The sequence below is a fragment of the Oncorhynchus nerka genome, linkage group LG9a (assembly GCF_034236695.1).
Source record: "Oncorhynchus nerka isolate Pitt River linkage group LG9a, Oner_Uvic_2.0, whole genome shotgun sequence".
Lineage (NCBI taxonomy): Eukaryota > Metazoa > Chordata > Actinopteri > Salmoniformes > Salmonidae > Oncorhynchus > Oncorhynchus nerka.
Window position 1 is genome coordinate 39738342 of NC_088404.1, and position 22052 is coordinate 39760393.

Below are 22052 nucleotides of genomic sequence, written 5' to 3' on the forward strand. Positions count from 1 at the left end.
TTTGGTTGTTCCTCAGGAGATGATGGTGGTGCAGTTCCACACTCTAGGACCACAGTCTGATGAGGAGCTTGTTGCCATGCCGGCCAGGAAGAAGTCGTCTGGAAAAACATTTATTACAGTGCCATCATTCCATACTATCATTCTATGATTCATGGGAATATATATTCACTGGAAGTGTACACATTATGTAGTTGAATTGTAATTCAGTTGGCATTGTTAAAACAATCTAAGTAAATTAATATTTGGTTTGAGTGCTGATACCTCAATAAGTCACCATTCACTTCCTGAGACTTGCCACTAGGTGATATAACTGAAGATTATTTCAGCTGTATGGGTGGTTGAGTTCTTTTTTATTATCATTATTATTGAAAACTTAAAACTGTGATGGACTTGCCTTTTTGGAGCAGAAAACTTCTCACTGAAACAGACAACCAAACTGCTTGTACTGGCCACCTGCTGGCCATATAGAGTGGAATCAGGGTGTGATGAGAACGGGCATTCACTGTACATTATTACGTTTTCAGATTGATCCGTTTTATTATATAGCACTTCAAAATAACAATGGACTTCAGTGGATTCTTCAATGTATAAGTGGCTCAAGTTACAGTGGAGCGAGGTTTAATTAGACTTGAGATGAAATACTGTAAGAATGAATAGATATAGTGCTAATAGAAAAAAAGTATATTTATTTACATTTGACTGCAGCTTTAAAATATATATATTTGTTATATTGTCTGGCAAATATCATGTCTGGCATCAAATGTGATACAAACGATATATTGTAACCTTGGTGTTTGGCACGGGGTAAACATACTTAAATGATTGTTCAAACTGATAGAAAAATCTGGAAATTATTGATGACAAAATTGAATGGCTCAATGAAATGTATAGGTTTTTAATAATTTTGGTACAACTACACATTTGGAGTATTTATTATAGGCCTGTTGAATAAATATAGAATACAGCCTGTGACAACCGCTTTTAACTGCCTGTGAAGATCATAAAACAGACATTGACATTCGTATGAAGTAAAAAATTAAATCATATTTATGACAAATAACCTCATAAATGATATATTCATTACGGTGTACTGTATTTCAAAAGTAGCGCCCCACATGGCCAATCCCCATAATTCAATGTTTAGAACGGTTTACACCCACCCTCTCGCCACCGCCCCCCTTCAATGCACAGGCGCACTAACTTTCACAAGGCCGCCATTTTGTGCGGAGCCCACTCTGCAAAAGCGGGAGAGGATTAAAACCGCAGGAGAAGAAGGGCGCAATTCTCAGCCATCTCGATCTGATTGAAAAACATACTCTGGGCTTTCTGTCGAATTCAGCGAGGAATTAAACGACGAAGAGCAGGTAAAGTAACAGTACTTTCCAGGAAAGGGGGCAGTTTTGCAGGAGCTTTAATCGGCCTCTAGGTGTCACGATGGGGCTCCCGGTCCAGGCGGTAGACGGGGGTGTTTGTCTCCCTCTATCGTTATCGAACATTCAGCAAAAAAAAAACATTATAACCCAGAAGTTCAACGAAATGTCTCATTAACGAGTATTTTTAGAGCTATATTCGTTTGCACTTTGGCATGGCTCGATCATTAAACACTTCAACGTGTTGGTTTAGTGTTTAGGCCAGGCGTCCATTTTATTTTTCTTCTTTGTGCCAAGATAGAAACTCGCGGCTGCTTATGAAGTCAGCGAGCGACAGATTGTAGCTCAGTACACGGAATTTACTAAATCTCACAAGCATAATCTAACTAGTTAGACCCCTATCTACACAACGTTAGTTTTGTTAGCTAGTAAAGCCATCAATCGAAATTAGCTATAATTTACAAGATCGGTTTACTGTCAATATTGCCCCACCTTGATAACGGCCTTCGCAAAAGCTAACGTTAGTAACCCCTTCCGTTGATCAAACTAACGTTAAATAACTTTCTAATTAGTTAGTTAACGTTCACTGTTTTAATATTACACCACATTAACTATAACTTCTAGCGTTAGCTGACAAGCGTTAGGTAAGGTCCTAAATGCAAAGACTTCACAATTTAGCAGACGCTATTTCTCTAGCAATATAAAAGTTAGCTGGCTTGGCTTGTTGCGCAGACCGAATTCAAACAAGGAAGATGCATAACGTAAATGTCTCCGGTAGTCATTAATGCGAGCGTTTCCTCTAGTACGACGTCTTCCTCCGGCCTCAAATTAATGCGATTTATCTAAAAAAAAAATCTAAATGCCTCTGCTGCAGTTCGTCTTCCATCCAGTGTCCGCTGTCTGATTCAAAGCCTACATTGAGCTACAACGGCACTAACGTAAGCGAGCTAGAATAGACAAAAACAGGGTAGAGCTCCCTCTACAACCCGGCTGGTAGCGGTACAAAAACATGACTACCTATGTGACTCATGTCCACTATCAAAACGCTGGCCATGTTCACTGTGAATGAATGTCACATCATACTTGTGGGTTGTTTTTGATAATACCAGGTCAGCCACATTTTCTAGACTGGCTTAACTAGCTACGGAAGTGTCTGCATTCAATACATGCAGTAGGTTTATGTAGACGTTCAACTTGTTTGTCTTCCCCACAGGTTGAGTGTCAGGTAACAGTCAGGAGTGTTGAGTGAGAAATTGAGCAAGCCAAGCAGATCTAGAAAGATGAAGTATTCCTTTCTAGTGCAGGTAACAATTTAGAAAGCTGGGGAAGTTGCATTATGTTTGAGATCTTGCCTGAAATGAACACAGTATGCCATTTTCAGTCTGTTAGGCCTTGCTAGATTGATCATACGTCCTGGTACACTTTCAACATTTATTAATAAATGGTTATGCGTTAAGATTACATTTTTAGATTGTGTGCTGATTGGTTTTGGGGCGATTCTCTCAGTTGTTACCGATGGACGGAGGACCAACAGATGTTGTGGTTGAGGCCAAGGACTTCACCTATGAGGGGGAGGAGGTGGTGGCAGACCTGCTCCAGCAAGCAGCAGAAGGGGTGATGGACCAGCAGCCAGAGGGAGTTGCTGGTCTGGATACCCAGCAGCTGGTGGAGGGAGTCAATGTGGAGATGATGGTAATGGACTCCCTGGACCCGGCCCTGCTGCAGTTGAAGACTGAGGTGATGGATGCCCCTGTGGCTACAGCCCACGAGGCCACGGTCACCACAGTGGATGAGACCCAGATCATCACTCTGCAGGTTGTCAACATGGATGAGCAGCAGCTGGGAGGCCTCGGGGAGCTACAGCTGGTCCAGGTCCCTGTCTCTGCTGTCCCTGTCACCCAGGCCACTGTAGAGGCGCTACAGGGTACCTTCGTGGACACCACGGCCATGCCCAAAGACGGAAACCCTGTTATCTGCCACACCCTGCCCCTGCCAGAGGGATTCCAGGTAAGAGAGACTGCACTTCATGACTAAATATTACATTAATTCAGAACTAATGGGAGCATATTTCACTATGGGTGTACAACAATGTTTTGTACCACAGGTGCCTATCTAAATGTACTAGTCGTAGAGAAATTAAAAACACTACTGCTTCTTCAGGTGGTGAAGGTGGGTGCGAATGGTGAGGTGGAAACAGTGGAGCAGGATGAGCTTCAGCACCAAGAGGAACAGCAGGTCCAGCCTGAGGAGGAGGAGGAGGAGCTGCACTGTGAGCCCCAGCCTGAAGAACCACAATGGGCCAAGGACCCCGACTACCAGCCCCCAGCCAAGAAGACCATCAAGAAGGCAAAAAAGAGCACGCTGCGCTACAACACAGAGGGGGATAAAGACAACATGGACGTGTCTGTGTATGATTTTGAGGAGGAGCAGCAGGAAGGGATGCTCTCTGAGGTCAACGCAGAGAAGGTGGTGGGCAACATGAAACCCCCCAAACCCACCAAAATTAAGAAGAAGGGTAAGATTACCCCTTCTTTCTGTGTCCTTTGTTTATGAGGTATTTTGTAACTCAAGTTGTGGTGCTAAATGCCTCTGCAAGTGCTGACTTTGTATGCTCCAGGTGTGAAGAAAACATTCCAGTGTGAGCTGTGTAGCTACACCTGTCCCCGCCGCTCCAACTTGGACCGACACATGAAAAGCCACACAGATGAGAGGCCCCACAAGTGCCATCTGTGTGGAAGGGCCTTCAGGACTGTTACCCTGCTAAGGAACCACCTCAACACACACACAGGTATGGTGACATCATAGGCACATTGACAGACAATTCTATATTCCTGTCCATATTACCATGTTAGATACTATTATAACTCTATTTCTGTTTACAGGTACCAGACCACACAAGTGTCAAGATTGTGACATGGCCTTCGTGACCAGTGGAGAGTTGGTCCGACATCGTCGCTACAAGCACACTCATGAGAAACCCTTCAAGTGCTCCATGTGTGACTATGCCAGTGTAGAGGTGAGCAAGCTAAAGCGGCACATCCGTTCCCACACTGGGGAGCGTCCTTTCCAGTGCAGTCTGTGCAGCTACGCCAGCAGAGACACCTACAAGCTGAAGAGACACATGAGGACACACTCGGGTGAGGCACAGCTGCAGGGATACTGTGTAAACACAATTAGTGACTGGCCTGATTTGTTGAACTTGTGCCCTCATGTTTTCCTGCTTTGTTTTCCAGGAGAGAAGCCGTATGAGTGCTATATTTGCCACGCCCGTTTCACCCAGAGTGGAACCATGAAGATGCACATCCTGCAGAAGCACACAGAGAACGTGGCCAAGTTCCACTGCCCCCACTGTGACACAGTCATCGCCCGAAAGAGTGACCTGGGTTAGATAGCTAGTCATTGACTTTTGGCCTGATTATCCCAATATGCTGACAGCATAATTTGGAAATCTCCACCGTAAACTTAATTGTGACTAAGGCTGTTGCGGTGACCGTATTGGCGGTCACGAGTCATGAAGGCATGACCTTTTAGTCACGGTAATTAGGCTTCTCCTAGCTCTGCTGCTGATGGTCATTAGTAGCCTACCGAACTTGCTAACTGCCTGGTACTCAGCACTCTATTGCCCCTCTAATTACTCTGACATCAATGCAAATGTATTGGGAAATTTAATCAAACATTTCAGGAGCTCGTGTTGCGCAACATTTCTATAGGCTATGCAATTGCGCAACAAAACAGAGTGATGGCCTCTACAAAAAAAGAGGAGGATCCCATCAGCTTTCTATAGGCTAGGCCTAACTATATTTATTTCTCAACTTTCCTAATATTCAGCACATTGCTTATATTTACAACAGGAGTATAGTCTATCTGGCTGGCATGAAAATGAACCATGGGGAAAGCGTCCCCTATTTGCTATTTAAATGCACAGATGACATGTATTTTTTTCATGCTGCACCTGTTTTGTTTCAGGTGCATGATAATGGTCCATTCTAAATCGAAACAAATTTCACACGTATATTATTTAGTATATGGAAAGTTAAGATTAAATCAAGAATAGTCTGATGGGTGACCGTATTAGCCGATCACTTGTGAATTATTGTTGTTTTTTTGGTGCTAGTGGTTGTATTAATTTGGGATCTATTCTATCCCGCAGCTGTCCCAGACTACGTTTGGAATATTTATTTGTCGCACAGAATAGAATAGCTTAACCTTTGTACTTTGGAGGTTTGGAGGATGATGGAGGCAACCGGTGAAAAGAACCTCAGATCTACCAAGTCCCTTCCATCCGGTGGCTGATGAGATATGTTTGCACAACTGCCATATTGCATCTCCATCCCAAAGCCCTTGCTTGGAAGTGTACTTTGCCAGACTGCCAAGAACCTTGCCCTCATCCAGGCCAATGTGGCAAGACACAGTAGTGATGACACCATAGGCCTTGTTGATCTCTGCACCAGATAGGATGCTCTTGCCAGCATACTTGGGGTCTAACATGTACACTGTGGCGTGTATGGGTTTCAGGCAGAGGTCTTCACGCTTTTTAAAGGATTTCAGAACTGCAGTTTCCTCTGCTTGGAGCAACAGTGAAGAGGGCAGGGCAGTACATATTTATTCTCTTACATCTGCAAGCAGAGTCTGAACATCAGACAGGATGGCATTGTCTCCCTCAATCTGTGCAATGGCTACTGCTATAGGTTTCAGGCTGCTTACTACTCTCTTCCAAAATACATCATCCAGGAGGATCCTCTTGTCCATATAGGCAGACTGTGATATGGCCATTTCTTGGAGAGACTCCTTCCTTTCCAGGAGAATATCAAACATGATGCCAACACCACCCCAACGGCTGTTGCTGGGCAGCTTCAATGTGGTGCTTTTATTCTTTTCACTTTGCTTGGTGAGGTAGATTGCTGATATAACTTGATGACGCTTTACATAGCTAATCATTTCCTTGGCTCTCTGTGGAGTGTATCCATTGTTTTCAGTGGCATGGTGTCCTGGAGAAGTAGATTCCAAGCATGAGCAGCACAGCCAATGGGTGTGATGTGAGGGTAGGACTCCTCCACTTTAGACCAAGCAGCCTTCATGTTCGCAGTATTGTCTGTCACCATTGCAAATATCTTCTGTGGTCCAAGGTCATTGATGACTGCCTTTAGCTCATCGGTAATGTAGTGTCTGTTGTCCCTTGTGTATGTGCTCTTGTAGAATACTGGTTGAGTGGTGGAGATTATGTAGTTAATTATTCCTTGCCCACGAACATTCGACTACCTATCAGAGATGATTGCAATACAGGCTGCTTTCTCTATGATTTGCTTGACCTTCACTTGAACTCTGCATCCAGTAAATGAGTAGATAAAGCAAGTCTGGTTGGAGGAGTGTATGCTGGCGAATAACATTCAGAAATCTCTTCCAATACAAATTTCCTGTGAGCATCAGAGGTGAACCAGTTGCATACACAGCTCGAACAAGACATTCATCAGCATTTCTCTGACTACTTTCCTCCATTGGGTCAAAAAAAAACATGAGGACCATGAGCTGTTGCTATCGATAAGGTGTCTGATTCATCATTTTTACCTCAAATAGAAGTATAGGGACTTTTGTCAGAGGTTGCGTGTTGTGAGCGCTGAGGGAACTTTATGCACTTGACCAGATGATTCTGCATCTTTGTTGCATTCTTCAGATATGATTTGGCACAGTATTTGCAAATGGACACAGCTTTTCCTTCTACGTTAGCTGCAGTGAAATGTCTCCACGCATTAGATAGTGCCTGTGGCATATTCCTATAAAGATTAGGGGGGAAAATTGTACAAAATCCCAAATACAATTCCATGTACAGATAAGTGGTTAAACAGTTAAACAACTCCTTTGTAAGATGAATATTTCAAATTAAACATGTATGGAAACAGGTGAATTAACATTCCTCAGTTAGCAGGCTCAAGGAAGCTAAAACCCACATGGTAGCTAAAACTAACTAGCAGAAATTAACAAGTTAGAAATGTTTTAAATACAATTTGCTGTAGGATACTATTTACTAGTTAACAAAAAATCCTGTATGTCCTAAAAAATATATTCACCCCACCCAGTATTGCAATCAAAACTTACCAGAAATCATATAGTCCTTGGCTCAGACAGTGTAGTATTGTGGGCTCAATAGCATCTCATTAGTGTGCAATATCTTGAGAATCAGCTGTACATGTGATGAAGATTGCACTTGAACATACCTGTGATGGAAGAATGCACTGTGCATGCAGAGGGTTGCAATTCCATTGAATTGTGGATAGTTTAACCAACATATGCCACAGGACCTAGAATTGCCTTATGTGTATCCCACAAAAAAGGTTCACTGTTATAAGCTAACTTTTTTGATGAATTTAAGCAAACATTTCAAAAGTGTCCTGGAAAGTTTCCAACCCATTGCAACCCTACAATTAAATAATGCCACAGAATGTTAAGCAAATCTCGTCTGCTAAATGAACTCGTGTAGCCCCCAGCCATTTCAGCCAGATCAGTACCTAACATAAGGACAGAGTATTCTGTTCTTCTGAAATAGACTACATTTTCTTCATATTTACATTTACATTTAAGTCATTTAGCAGACGCTCTTATCCAGAGCGACTTACAAATTGGTGCATTCACCTTATGACCTCCAGTGGAACAGTAGTGCATCTAAATCTTTTCAGGGGGGGGGGTGAGAGGGATTACTTTATCCTATCCTAGGTATTCCTTAAAGAGGTGGGGTTTCAGGTGTCTCCGGAAGGTGGTGATTGACTCCGCTGTCCTGGCGTCGTGAGGGAGTTTGTTCCACCATTGGGGGGCCAGAGCAGCGAACAGTTTTGACTGGGCTGAGCGGGAACTGTACTTCCTCAGTGGTAGGGAGGCGAGCAGGCCAGAGGTGGATGAACGCAGTGCCCTTGTTTGGGTGTAGGGCCTGATCAGAGCCTGGAGGTACTGAGGTGCCGTTCCCCTCACAGCTCCGTAGGCAAGCACCATGGTCTTGTAGCGGATGCGAGCTTCAACTGGAAGCCAGTGGAGGGAGCGGAGGAGCGGGGTGACGTGAGAGAACTTGGGAAGGTTGAACACCAGACGGGCTGCGGCGTTCTGGATGAGTTGTAGGGGTTTAATGGCACAGGCAGGGAGCCCAGCCAACAGCGAGTTGCAGTAATCCAGACGGGAGATGACAAGTGCCTGGATTAGGACCTGCGCCGCTTCCTGTGTGAGGCAGGGTCGTACTCTGCGGATGTTGTAGAGCATGAACCTACAGGAACGGGCCACCGCCTTGATGTTAGTTGAGAACGACAGGGTGTTGTCCAGGATCACGCCAAGGTTCTTAGCGCTCTGGGAGGAGGACACAATGGAGTTGTCAACCGTGATGGCGAGATCATGGAACGGGCAGTCCTTCCCGGGAGGAAGAGCAGCTCCGTCTTGCCGAGGTTCAGCTTGAGGTGGTGATCCGTCATCCACACGGATATGTCTGCCAGACATGCAGAGATGCGATTCGCCACCTGGTCATCAGAAGGGGGAAAGGAGAAGATTAATTGTGTGTCGTCTGCATAGCAATGATAGGAGAGACCATGTGAGGTTATGACAGAGCCAAGTGACTTGGTGTATAGCGAGAATAGGAGAGGGCCTAGAACAGAGCCCTGGGGGACACCAGTGGTGAGAGCACGTGGTGTGGAGACGGATTCTCGCCACGCCACCTGGTAGGAGCGACCTGTCAGGTAGGACGCAATCCAAGCGTGGGCCGCGCCGGAGATGCCCAACTCGGAGAGGGTGGAGAGGAGGATCTGATGGTTCACAGTATCGAAGGCAGCCGATAGGTCTAGAAGGATGAGAGCAGAGGAGAGAGAGTTAGCTTTAGCAGTGCGGAGCGCCTCCGTGATACAGAGAAGAGCAGTCTCAGTTGAATGACTAGTCTTGAAACCTGACTGATTTGGATCAAGAAGGTCATTCTGAGAGAGATAGCGGGAGAGCTGGCCAAGGACGGCACGTTCAAGAGTTTTGGAGAGAAAAGAAAGAAGGGATACTGGTCTGTAGTTGTTGACATCGGAGGGATCGAGTGTAGGTTTTTTCAGAAGGGGTGCAACTCTCGCTCTCTTGAAGACGGAAGGGACGTAGCCAGCGGTCAGGGATGAGTTGATGAGCGAGGTGAGGTAAGGGAGGAGGTCTCCGGAAATGGTCTGGAGAAGAGAGGAGGGGATAGGGTCAAGCGGGCAGGTTGTAGGGCGGCCGGCCGTCACAAGACGCGAGATTTCATCTGGAGAGAGAGGGAGAAAGAGGTCAGAGCACAGGGTAGGGCAGTGTGAGCAGAACCAGCGGTGTCGTTTGACTTAGCAAACGAGGATCGGATGTCGTCGACCTTCTTTTCAAAATGGTTGACGAAGTCATCTGCAGAGAGGGAGGAGGGGGAGGGGGAGGAGGATTCAGGAGGGAGGAGAAGGTTGCAAAGAGCTTCCTAGGGTTAGAGGCAGATGCTTGGAATTTAGAGTGGTAGAAAGTGGCTTTAGCAGCAGAGAGAGAAGAGGAAAATGTAGAGAGGAGGGAGTGAAAGGATGTCAGGTCCGCAGGGAGGCGAGTTTTCCTCCATTTCCGCTCGGCTGCCCGGAGCCCTGTTCTGTGAGCTCGCAATGAGTCGTCGAGCCACGGAGCGGGAGGGGAGGACCGAGCCGGCCTGGAGGATAGGGGACATAGAGAGTCAAAGGATGCAGAAAGGGAGGAGAGGAGGGTTGAGGAGGCAGAATCAGGAGATAGGTTGGAGAAGGTTTGAGCAGAGGGAAGAGATGATAGGATGGAAGAGGAGAGAGTAGCGGGGGAGAGAGAGCGAAGGTTGGGACGGCGCGATACCATCCGAGTAGGGGCAGTGTGGGAAGTGTTGGATGAGAGCGAGAGGGAAAAGGATACAAGGTAGTGGTCGGAGACTTGGAGGGGAGTTGCAACGAGGTTAGTGGAAGAACAGCATCTAGTAAAGATGAGGTCGAGCGTATTTCCTGCCTTGTGAGTAGGGGGAAGGTGAGAGGGTGAGGTCAAAAGAGGAGAGGAGTGGAAAGAAGGAGGCAGAGAGGAATGAGTCAAAGGTAGGCGTGGGGAGGTTAAAGTCGCCCAGAACTGTGAGAGGTGAGCCGTCCTCAGGAAAGGAGCTTATCAAGGCATCAAGCTCATTGATGAACTCTCCGAGGGAACCTGGAGGGCGATAAATGATAAGGATGTTAAGCTTGAAAGGGCTGGTAACTGTGACAGCATGGAATTCAAAGGAGGCGATAGACAGATGGGTAAGGGGAGAAAGAGAGAATGACCACTTGGGAGAGATGAGGATCCCGGTGCCACCACCCCGCTGACCAGAAGCTCTCGGGGTGTGCGAGAACACGTGGGCAGACGAAGAGAGAGCAGTAGGAGTAGCAGTGTTGTCTGTGGTGATCCATGTTTCCGTCAGTGCCAAGAAGTCGAGGGACTGGAGGGAGACATAGGCGGAGATGAACTCTGCCTTGTTGGCCGCAGATCGGCAGTTCCAGAGGCTACCGGAGACCTGGAACTCCACGTGGGTCGTGCGCGCTGGGACCACCAGATTAGGGTGGCCGCGGCCACGCGGTGTGGAGCGTTTGTATGGTCTGTGCAGAGAGGAGAGAACAGGGATAGACAGACACATAGTTGACAGGCTACACAAGAGGCTACGCTAATGCAAAGGAGATTGGAATGACAAGTGGACTACACGTCACGAGTGTTCAGAGAGTTAAGCTTACGTAGCAAGAATCTTATTGACTAAAATGATTAAAATGATACAGTACTGCTGAAGTAGGCTAGCTGGCAGAGGCTGCGTTGTTGACTAAGTAGGCTAGTTGGCATTGGCTGGGTTGTTGACACTACACTAATCAAGTCGTTCCGTTGAGTGTAATAGTTTCTACTGTGCTGCTATTCGGGGCTAGCTGGCTAGCTAGCAGTGTTGATTACGTTACGTTGCGTTAAAAGAACGACAATAGCTGGCTGGCTAACCTAGGAAATCGCTCTAGACTACACAATTATATTTGATACAAAGACGGCTATGTAGCTAGCTACGATCAAACAAATCAAACAAATCAAATCATATCATGTTCCTTCAGACCTGTCTAAAATAAATGATGGATTTATTGTGACGGTGTAGGCTATATTACATGGATTTATTGTGACAGTGTAGGCTATATTACATAGATTTATTGTGACGGTGTAGGCTATATTACATGGATTTATTGTGACTGTGTAGGCTATATTACATGGATTTATTGTGACGGTGTAGGCTATATTACATGGATTTATTGTGGCGGTGTAGGCTATATTACATGGATTTATTGTGACGGTGTAGGCTATATTACATGGATTTATTGTGACGGTGTAGGCTATATTACATGGATTCATTGGACTTTTTAAAATGTAAATGTTCCAATTGTCTGCATCATTGGCTTGTAGGCTGTGTGTGGAAGCCAGGAGATGCTAAATGTGTTTGTTAATTAACGGTAAATTACAGGGAGACCGACAGTTATTTGCTTGACATTCACTGGCTGACAATTTCGTGACCGCCACAGCGATAATTGTGACTGAACATGTTTATATTGATGACATTTCTCTCAATAAGCTTTTTTTTGTCCCCTTCTCCTCCCCTTCAGGCGTCCACCTGCGAAAACAGCACTCATTCATTGAGCAGGGCAGGAAATGTCGTTACTGTGATGCTGTGTTCCACGAGCGCTACGCACTCATCCAGCACCAGAAGTCCCACAAGAACGAGAAACGCTTTAAGTGTGACCAGTGTGATTACTGCTGCAGACAGGTGAGGTCCTGCTGTCTCTAACCTGGGATGATAGAGAATCTAGGCTGGAGTAAATAATAGGGGTATGAATGATTAAACCAGGGGTCGGAACCGGTTCAGGGAACAGAACTCGAAAACTGGAATGGAAGTGCTCAATACTTTTCCTGTACAGAACCATTATTTTAAACTCATTAGAACCGGTTAAAAACCTTTTGCTTTGCGGACATGTTTTTCCAGTACCACAAAAAAAATGCTACAAAGCACCTATGCAAAACCCTCCTTTCAATCAGAAACTTCTTCCAGTGTCTGCCTGCCATCTGAAAATATTTGCCTGTGTGTGCGCATGTAGGCTTCCTTTCCCTCCCCCCGCAGACGCTGTAGCCTAGCCTATTGACGTTAAAACCGTGATTCAAATTATTGTGAGAGACATGTTTAATTGGAGAAGAATGGATTCACCTTTTTAATACTAGTTTAGGATACTATAGTTATCACATTTCTCAACTACTTTTAAAAATTCTGCTGCCGCACTGCAAAAACAAGCTCGTTAGCTAGCTTCTCTGGTCCAACGTTAAGCCAACTCTGAAGTTCAGACATGAAAAGTTCCTCCGTTTAAGCCACTCCGTTGGTATAATTCTCCGGGCCTAATTCAGATAATGAATGTCATCACCAGATGCCCAGCGCTTTAAGCCAAGCTGCCTCCACCCTTTATCCCCACCCGTAAAATTGGTTGCAAACCTCACGCCTTTGTCTTTCCATCACGCATGTAAACAACTCACTGAACTATAGCTTGCCTGCTCCAAAGCAAGCTGCTCTATCCGCACTGCATGATTGGTGAAGAAATGTATTGTTGAGCTAAATGTACAAATATATGATTTCAGAGGTTTAAAAAGGAACAGAAAGAAATGATAAACGGTACTTTTTTGTTCTAACCAGTTTTACTGGTCAGAACAGTGAAACAAAAAAAACTGTGGTTCTGTTTTAGAACGAAACGATTGGGAAATAGTTTTGGAACCAACCCCTGGTTTAAACTTCTTGTTTAAAAAAAAATGTAAAGAAATGTAATTGTTAATATTAAGAAAACAACTCAATTAAAATCACAGTGCCGTTATCACAAAACTACCACTAACAGGTCCTGATCATCATAAAGTTGAAAAAATGAACACAACGTCCTGCCTAACCCGGTTTGTTACAGCATTGTAATGCATGTAGTGCCTCCCAAGTGGCGCAGCAGTCTATGGGGTTATTTTATTTTTATTAACCCCTCCCCCCCCACCCCCCTTTTCAGAGGACAAATATCTTTCGTTTTTTTACAGCTTTTTTGCTACATATACATTTTTACATACATGGTACTTTTATTTAAAGCAGTCACATAACAGTAATACATTACCAAACATAAGCTCTTTAATCACCACTCTCAGCTCGTCCCTTCTTTCGCTATAGACCACCCTAGTTTGGTTTCCATGTGCCATATATATTTAAATTGTACTATGATGTTTCACAAAATTTTGGAACCTTTCTAATCGTATATTATCCACAGATTGTGAGCTAAAGATGAAAACCTTTCCTACGGGTATTATTATTGTTTATTGCCTGACTACAGCTATCCAAATCACCCAAAACTGTTATTTGTAAGGTTAATTTTAAGTGCATGTTGTGATTAAAAAAATAATAATAATAATAATATTTTTTTTGCCATTCCTGAACCTGTGACCAGAAACGAGCTACATAGGGGCAATTCCAGAATAAATGATCTATTGATTCTGTCTCTTCGCGGCAAAATCTACAGAGCTGTGATTGTTGTATGCTCGATATACAGCTCTGGAAAAATATGAAGAGACCACTACAAAATGATCCTTTTCTTTGGTTGTACTATTTATAGGTATGTGTTTGGGTAAAATGAGAATAACATTTTTATTCTATAAACTACTGACATTTCTCCCAAATTCCTATAAAAAATATTGTCATGTAGAGCATTTATTTGCAGAAATGACAACTGTCAAAATAACAAAGATGCAGTGTTGTCAGACCTCAAATAATGCAAAGAAAATAAGTTCATATTCATTTTTAAACACAATACTAATGTTTTAAGTTAGGAAGAGTTCAGAAATCAATATTTGATGGAATAACCCTTATTTCAATCACAGCTTTCATGTGTCTTGTCCTGCTCTCCACCAGTCTTTCACATTGATGTTGGGTGACTTTATGCCACTCCTGGCAGCAAACATTCAAGCAGCTCGGCTTTGTTTGATGGGTTGTGACCATCCATCTTCCTCTTGATCACATTCCAGAGGATTTCAATGGGGTTCAGGTCTGGAGATTGGGCTGGCCATGACAGGGTCTTGATCTGGTGGTCCTCCATCCACACCTTGATTGACCTGGCTGTGTGGCATGGAGCATTGTCCTGCGGTTAGGCGAGGGTTTGGCCGGAGGTCTTTCCTTAGCTCATCATGCTCTAGCGACTCCTTGTAGCTGGCCTGGTGCTTCCTCTGTTTCCTATGACACATTGGTGGGTCTGGCTTCCAGGTTAAGCGAGCAGGCATTAAGAAGCAGCGCAGCTTGGCGGGGCGTGTTTCGGGACACGTGACTCGACCTTCGCATCTCCCGAGCCCGTTGGGGAATTGCAGCGATGAGACAAGATCGTAACTACCAATTGGCTTTCACGAAAAGGGGGTCGAATTGCACTAAGCTATATGGAATTGTTTTATGAAGGTCATACCAAGGACCATTTAGCTATTGATTTAGAATTTTAAGACCCCTTGAAGTATTTTGTATATATATGATAAACAATTATTTTGGGCATCACTGCTATTAGTTTGAATAATAGATTCACTACGTGGAACAGATGGGAACAAAACATCAAAGGGAAGTTTGTTCTGAAGTGTCTCCTATATCTGAGAGGGATAAAAAAAAAAAAATTAAAAGCCATGTATTTAACCCCTTACTTTTGGCTCTAAACAGTCTCCATATTTACTTCCATTAATTATTTTCAACTGGTACCCGGGACCTTCAAACTTGTCTCCTAGAGCAAAACAACTGACATGTTCGTTAAAGTCTCACCTTTCCACAGAGGGGTCATATTAGTGTGTAACCCAAACTTTTCAGACAGTTATGCCTGTATCCAAGTTGACAAATCGGCTGTACAGACTTTAGACAAGTCCCAAGACGCTTGTGGGGGTCATAGAGCAAGAGAACATCATCATATTCGTGAGTTATCTTTCCATAGAGGGGTCAAAATAATGATGATGGCGATGATAATAAGAGCAAACCTGAGAACACCATTGTGTTTGTGAGAGTCATCTTTCAATAGAATGATCATAATAGATTCTAGGCCAAACCGTTTGGACGCTACATACAATTATGTGAGGACACCGATTTTCGGGATGTCTCATGGTCTGACCGCTCTAGCTCTGCCACCTTTCACCGCAGATGGGATGTCTCATGGTCTGACCGCTCTAGCTCTGCCACCTTTCACCGCAGATTTCTTTATTTATTTTTATTTCACCTTTTTTTAACCAGGTAGGCTAGTTGAGAACAAGTTCTCATTTGCAACTGCGACCTGGCCAAGATAAAGCATAGCAGTGTGAACAGACAACACAGAGTTACACATGGAGTAAACAATTAACAAGTCAATAACACAGTAGGAAAAAAAGGGGGGGAGTCTATATACATTGTGGTCTGTCTCATGGTCTGACCGCTCTAGCTCTGCCACCTTTCACCGCAGATGGGATGTCTCATGGTCTGACCGCTCTAGCTCGTCTCATGGTCTGACCGCTCTAGCTCTGCCACCTTTCACCGCAGATGGGATGTCTCATGGTCTGACCGCTCTAGCTCGTCTCATGGTCTGACCGCTCTAGCTCTGCCACCTTTCACCGCAGATGGGATGTCTCATGGTCTGACCGCTCTAGCTCGTCTCATGGTCTGACCGCTCTAGCTCTGCCACCTTTCACCGCAGATGCGGAAAGTAATAACATTCCATGTGAAATCCTATTGTGCTGTATGACCACTAGGGGCAGTGAAGTTCTACCACAGTCATAAAGTAGGCTAAGGCATCTGGAATCTGCTTTGTGGCTGCCTGAAAAGCCAGGTGAGATTTTGTCCTGACGACCGCTGTTAATTCACATTGACTCGTGTTCCTTCCATTTGTTATGTGTATTAGCTACTCTAGCCAAGTGATCACACTTCTTCTCCCTGCATTCTCTTTTCCCTGCATTAGGCCTACCTGTCTCTCTCACAGTTTTGATCTGATCGCTCCCTCTACACACACACACGTGTTGCGCGCCCAAGCTCACATTAAGCCTACGGAAATCACTGCCTACAAAAACATATCTAACTGACGGGATACACTAACAAAGCTGTAGACCAGCAACATTCCTTGCCAAATCATGCCATTTTTTTCACAATTTCAAAATGGACTGATTGATTTAAAGTAGAGAAATACGTGTTCCAACCCTGAACTGCCGTTCTGGAATAATATATGTGTTTTGTCTATTTTAGGCTTCTTTTTTTGCGAACTGCTATAGTGTTCTGTTTCGAATAGGTTATAACCCCCCCTAAACACTGGCAGGTTCTGGACTGAAATATGCAACACAAACATATTCATTAGTCTCTGGGCCTACTTTGTTTCATGTTTAACAAAAGCCTGCCCACTAAGTTTAAGCTCACAAATCAAACATAGGGCAAAAGAAAGCAACATGCCAAATGAGGGTATATATTGGTAAAAAAGGGGGAAGAATTTTGGCTTTCTAATGCTGTGAATTGGGCTTTGACTAAACCAGTATCGTGATAATTGTTCCATGTCAACCATGAAAACACGAAGCAGACAACTCTTTGGTCCTTTATAAACATGCTTAATGTAAAATAGTGTGCTATAGCTTGGAAAATGAATCAAATGTGGCTGGATGACAACATAATGATCGTCCCGGACCTAGCTGTTAAACAGAAACAAACGAAACAGGTAGAGGCTAACCTGAATTTGTCAAATTTAAAAACTCTCGTTTTGCTCTTAGTTTATAAATGGTTTCATAATGAATACACCCCTGGCTGAGAGAGGGCGTGTGCGATGGTGTGATCAAAATGCACCATATGAGTAGCCTGCTTGTAAACTGTTGACAATGGACCCATAACTGATCTAAATGGTTGGATAAGCAGGCCTAGGCTTTATGGTACTCCGTGTATATAGCTCCATTCTTAATAATAGGCGTGCACTAGGATATACAGCGTGCAGTAGGATATACAGCAGTAGGATGATTTGATCAGTTGATTGATTGTTGTAGGCTACTGTAGAACAAACTTTCCTCTAGTGTGGATGCTCACTAACAGTTTAAAGTCATGTGTAATTTATAGTTATCATCCTTTAACGGATGTCCCTTAACACTTAAAGTGGTAAATGCTGCCCTCTAGCGGATAATATGAATATGGTATGAATACAGTAGTGGTTCTCAACCAGGGATTGATTTGATAGAAATCATGACTGCAACATTGATCACCTAGTAAAAAGGGATTCAATATTCCCTGCTATTTTGTTTTAATGATCATTTTGGAGGGGGAAGGTTAAAAACAGACAGTCAAGTTTCAAGCGCTCTGGAAGGGCCAGGTGAAAATATATATTTTCCTCAGGGGGACCATCTATTTTAATTGCATTGCAATTACCTCCAGGTGTCCCTCAATATAAAAATGTTCACTCATGGATACTGGACAATCAGCATAGTTTTGAGATGGAGTTGGTAAAGGTTTTCTGTCCTTGTGTTTTTCTTGCTCTCCTTGCATTGACTAGGAGCGCCACATGCTGATGCACAGGCGCACCCACACAGGAGAGAAGCCTTACGCCTGTAGCCAGTGTGAGAAGACCTTCCGTCAGAAGCAGCTCCTGGACATGCACTTCCGGCGTTACCATGACCCCAACTTTGTGCCCACCGCCTTTGTGTGCACCAAGTGTGGCAAGGCCTTCACCCGCAGGGTATGGACACTTACTCAAACACACATTTATTGAGTGGAAGAATACATCCATTGTTTTTGGTATAGCCCTTCATTTGATCCTTTTGTTAAACTCTCCACAGAACACCATGGCCAGACATGCAGAAAACTGTAACGGGGATCCTAGTGAAGGAGAGAACGGATCCCCACCCAAGAGAGGACGAGGTGGGAGGAAGAGGAAGATGCGCTCAAGGAAGGATGAAGACGATGATGATGACGATGACGACAGTGGTGAGAGGCCCTTTCTAATACTGAAACATATCTAATTGTAGTGTCCTATAAACTATTGCTCTTTGGATGTAATGAGATCAGTGTTAGACTCTTTAACTTCCCACCTCCAGAGGACAATGCTGATCCTGAGCTGGATGACATTGATGAAGAGGATGAGGAGGCTGAGGCAGAACTGCTGGAGGAAGAGGAGGAGGAGGAGATGATGGAGTTGGAGCAGGCTCCACCCACCAAACCTATTCCTGCCCCTGTAGAGCCACCTGTCAAGAGGAAACGCGGCAGACCTCCCAAGAACATCCCCAAACCCTCCCCTCCCGCCAAAGCCAGCAAGGCTGCCCCCAAAGGCAAGGCTGCTTCAGGTGAGTTAAATCTCTCTGATCCAATATCATGCAATGTTTAAATCAAGGATGGCAACATTGATGGGGGTAGAAGCCACATAAAATCTGAACTCTGCGATTCTCAAGTGTCCCATGTGTATCAAGAATAGGCCACCCCCCAAAGGACATCCAGTGACACTGTGGGAAAGCAGTCCACATGGGCCAGTATCTCTTTGGAACGCTTTCAACACTTTGTAGAGTCCATGCCATGATGAATTGAGGCTGTTCCGAGGGCAAAAGTGGCTGCACTTAGTATTTTTTTAAACATTTTGGGTAAATTGCCAGTTGCCCATCCCTGGTCTAAATCTATGCCCAGTTTATGCTTTACTGAGCATTTTAATGTCAAGTTATAATACCGGGTGTTATCTGTCTCCTCAGCTGCAGCCGTCATCCAGGTGGAGGATGAGAATACCGGCGCCATAGAGAACATCATAGTGAAGAAGGAGCAAGAGGCTGAACAGGCTGCCCCAGAGGTGGTGGTGGAGCAACCAGAGGAGGCAGGGGTGGAGACGGTGGAGCTGCCTGTAGCAGACGCTGCCCCCAACGGAGACCTCACCCCTGAGATGATCCTCAGCATGATGGACCGGTGATCTAGCCCATACAGACTGCTCAAAGACGTCCCCTTGTCTCAACCTTTCCCTTCAAAGGTCTACCCTCGTCATACCATCTGCCATCTTACAAACCACTCCGCTTTACACTTTTGGTTTTTGTCTTAAACAAATCGGTGTGTTTTCTTATCACTCTCAAACCCACTTCCTTCCATGCATTCACTGTAACAGTTTAAGTTCTAGCTGCTTGGTCTGTAGAAATGTAGATATTTTTTTGTGGGAGGAATGTTGTAGAAACGTGTAATAAGGAGGGATGGTAGCTGAGGGATGGTAGCTGAGGTTTGACATGTGGACATTGGGACTTTCTATAGTGGTCTTCTTTTTTTTCTTCTCTTTTTTCCCTCCAACTAATAAACTATTTTCTTAACCTGTTTGTGAGCTTGACATGGCAACGGTGAGTGCCAGTAATTTCAGCCTTGTTATCTAGGACCTCTGCGGTAGACTAAAACTATTACTTTCACTGTCAAAGGAAGTCCTTCCATTTTTTTTTTAACACTTTATTCACTGCATATTACATTTTACTTACTGTTATACTTGTCACAGATTATGGAGTTTGTAGAGGCTTACATTAACTACTATAATCTGGGACAGTGACATGCATCGACCCACAAAGTTTTTAAGACTGCAGTTATGTTGTACAAACGGTCATCTCGGCTGGTTTTGCTTGTAAATACTTTTTTAGTTTTTATTACAAACATATTTTAATCTTTTTCTAGTGATCTAAAAAACTTTAATGCTGGGAGAAAGGAACTCTTAACCATAGCTGTTTGGAACACAGGCAGTATGTGGATTTCTAATCTCTAAAGTGGGAGGCTTTGCCCACTCTGTAAATCATGTTGGAGATATGATCTTTCCGGTTTTGAGCTTTTTAGCCTGAATATCTAGTGTTCTTTTTGGAGGTACAGAGGTTAGCAGCTTTACTCACTCTTAACCTACCTAACATCTCGACCGCATGGACTAATGTTAGAGGTTTTGAAAGATGACCATGTACGTCTTGTTTTGCTTTTCAAGATAAGGTAGAGAGATTGTGATGTAAATTGCGCCCATGTTCTGGAAAGCTTTAATCAAGTTCTGTGTGAAACTGTAAAGGGGGGAGGTGTCCAATTGAACTAGCTTCAGGTCTATACTGTAAAGGGGGGAGGTGTCCAATTTGAACTAGCTTCAGGTCTTAACTGTAAAGGGGGGAGGTGTCCAATTTGAACTAGCTTCAGGTCTTAACTGTAAAGGAAAGATGATGATTAAGGCTTTGGGAATCTTGTGAAGCAGAATGTTTCTTCCAGTTCACTGTTAATTTCTCAAACCATTTTGTCCTAATGGTGCAGTTGTGTTGTGGGATGTATACAGACACGGTCAGAGGGCCTTGTGGAATTCTGATTAGGAGGTTCAAAAAGGGGAGGAGACAACTATAAGGGAAAGATATTTTGTATAAAGGTTGTTAGTCGTTTCAGAGAACAATGTCCTTTCTTTCATAGACCATTTGACGCTGATACAACATGAAGCTTCCTTCTATATGTAATTGCATTTAAATTGCTTTTGTCAAGCTCTTAAAAATTCTAGGTTGATGCATTTTTGTACCTGGCTGTACTGTGTGAATTTTACAATGATCTGAAAACCAACATAAATACATGTATTGTTGGGTTGAGAGGGCATGTTGGTATGTGGAATGTATTACTGTACAGCTAATAAAAAGATATTGGCCTACTCCTGTTTTTTCCTTTGTATTTTTTGTTGAAGTGCGTTTGACATTACTATGTTATTGCAGAAGATCATGTAAGGATCTTTAGCAAAGGTGATACTGAAAGGGTTGTCATTTCCTGTCTCAGGGCTCCTAGCTTGCTATGGTTTCACTCTTGAGTGTGGTAGACAGCAGCAGGATGTGTGTGTGTACCTCCCAGACCTGCCTGAGCTGCCTCCGCTGCTGCTACTCCCACGCTGTCTCTTACCCCTACTAACAAGAGCTGGGCCCAACATCATGGCTGGCAATACTGACATCTCTTACAGCTTGCAAGGTATGGAGCTCCACTGTTTTTCCTGCCACTTATCTTTCTCAATGTATTCCTGTTTGTATGCTCATTTAAGACTGAGATGGTCTCTATTTTTTTCTCCTGTCTCCCCCCCGCCCACCCCCAAATATATATATATGTGTGTTACGGCGGTGCCTGTGTCCTCTTGCCAAAGATCTGTCTGAATGCCGGGCTGAATCTGAAATATTTGATTTATTGTATGAATGGCTCGCTGTCCCTGTTATTCTTCTCTATTCTCTCCTGAGAAGAGTACATCACTCAGCTGCTGAAGCCCCAGAAGATTTGTCTCATGCGGCAAGTGCAGCTAAACCAACCCAAGGGGAAGGCTGAGAGCAGGGTTCTGGTGAGTAGGGACCTCGTGGTCCCTGGGTCCAACAAATCACTGTGGTGGGTGGTTTTTAACCTGTTCTGGTTAAGAAAACCCTGCTTCTTGGCATCGGCTGGGGCTTGTTTGGCGCTGTTGGCATTTGTTTATGTTGACCACAGAGGGTTAAACTATATTAGCTGTGTGTGTTTTAAATGTGCAAAAGAGCAGCAGCCGATTATCTGGAATCTGGTGTGTTTGCATATTGGGCTGGAACAAAATGCTACCGGAGGGTCTCCAGGAGGAAGGTTCACCCCTAGAGAAATCCAGTGTATCTGTTCGTAATGTGGCTGAAGTTACCAGGTTCCACCTGCAAGTGGAGCTATTAAGCTGACAGCTGACAGTC

At 44.2% G+C, this 22052-nt stretch overlaps 1 protein-coding gene and 1 pseudogene across 2 annotated transcripts; both read left to right on the forward strand.

Annotated features, from left to right (window-relative positions):
* Nucleotides 1-1185: 1185 nt before the first annotated feature.
* Nucleotides 1186-21019, forward strand: LOC115134288 (transcriptional repressor CTCF-like). Of its 2 annotated transcripts, none has more exons than XM_029668104.2 (11): nucleotides 1186-1364; nucleotides 2877-3377; nucleotides 3531-3885; nucleotides 3988-4158; nucleotides 4253-4507; nucleotides 4604-4753; nucleotides 11993-12153; nucleotides 17906-18088; nucleotides 18189-18336; nucleotides 18447-18692; nucleotides 19089-21019. In XM_029668104.2, the coding sequence occupies exons 2-11, from the start codon at nucleotides 2886-2888 to the stop codon at nucleotides 19298-19300; spliced, it is 2373 nt and encodes a 790-aa protein (XP_029523964.2). In that variant the 5' UTR covers nucleotides 1186-1364; nucleotides 2877-2885; the 3' UTR covers nucleotides 19301-21019. The 2 variants fall into 2 exon arrangements, with proteins under 2 accessions (XP_029523964.2, XP_029523963.2); XM_029668103.2 differs by lacking the exon at nucleotides 1186-1364 and adding an exon at nucleotides 2569-2674.
* Nucleotides 21020-21182: 163 nt separating this feature from the next.
* The window catches only part of LOC115134289 (capping protein, Arp2/3 and myosin-I linker protein 3-like), a 62727-nt pseudogene continuing 61857 nt past the window's right edge, over nucleotides 21183-22052 (forward strand).

What these genes read in the sequence shown, in the direction of transcription:
- LOC115134288 (XM_029668103.2), top strand. Translation starts at nt 2,651, where the DNA reads ATGAAGTATTCCTTTCTAGTGCAG. An exon ending in ACACATGAGGACACACTCGG is followed by an intron (nt 4,508 to 4,603) that starts GTGAGGCACAGC and finishes TTTGTTTTCCAG; the next exon opens with GAGAGAAGCCGTATGAGTGC. An exon ending in CAAAGGCAAGGCTGCTTCAG is followed by an intron (nt 18,693 to 19,088) that starts GTGAGTTAAATC and finishes CTGTCTCCTCAG; the next exon opens with CTGCAGCCGTCATCCAGGTG.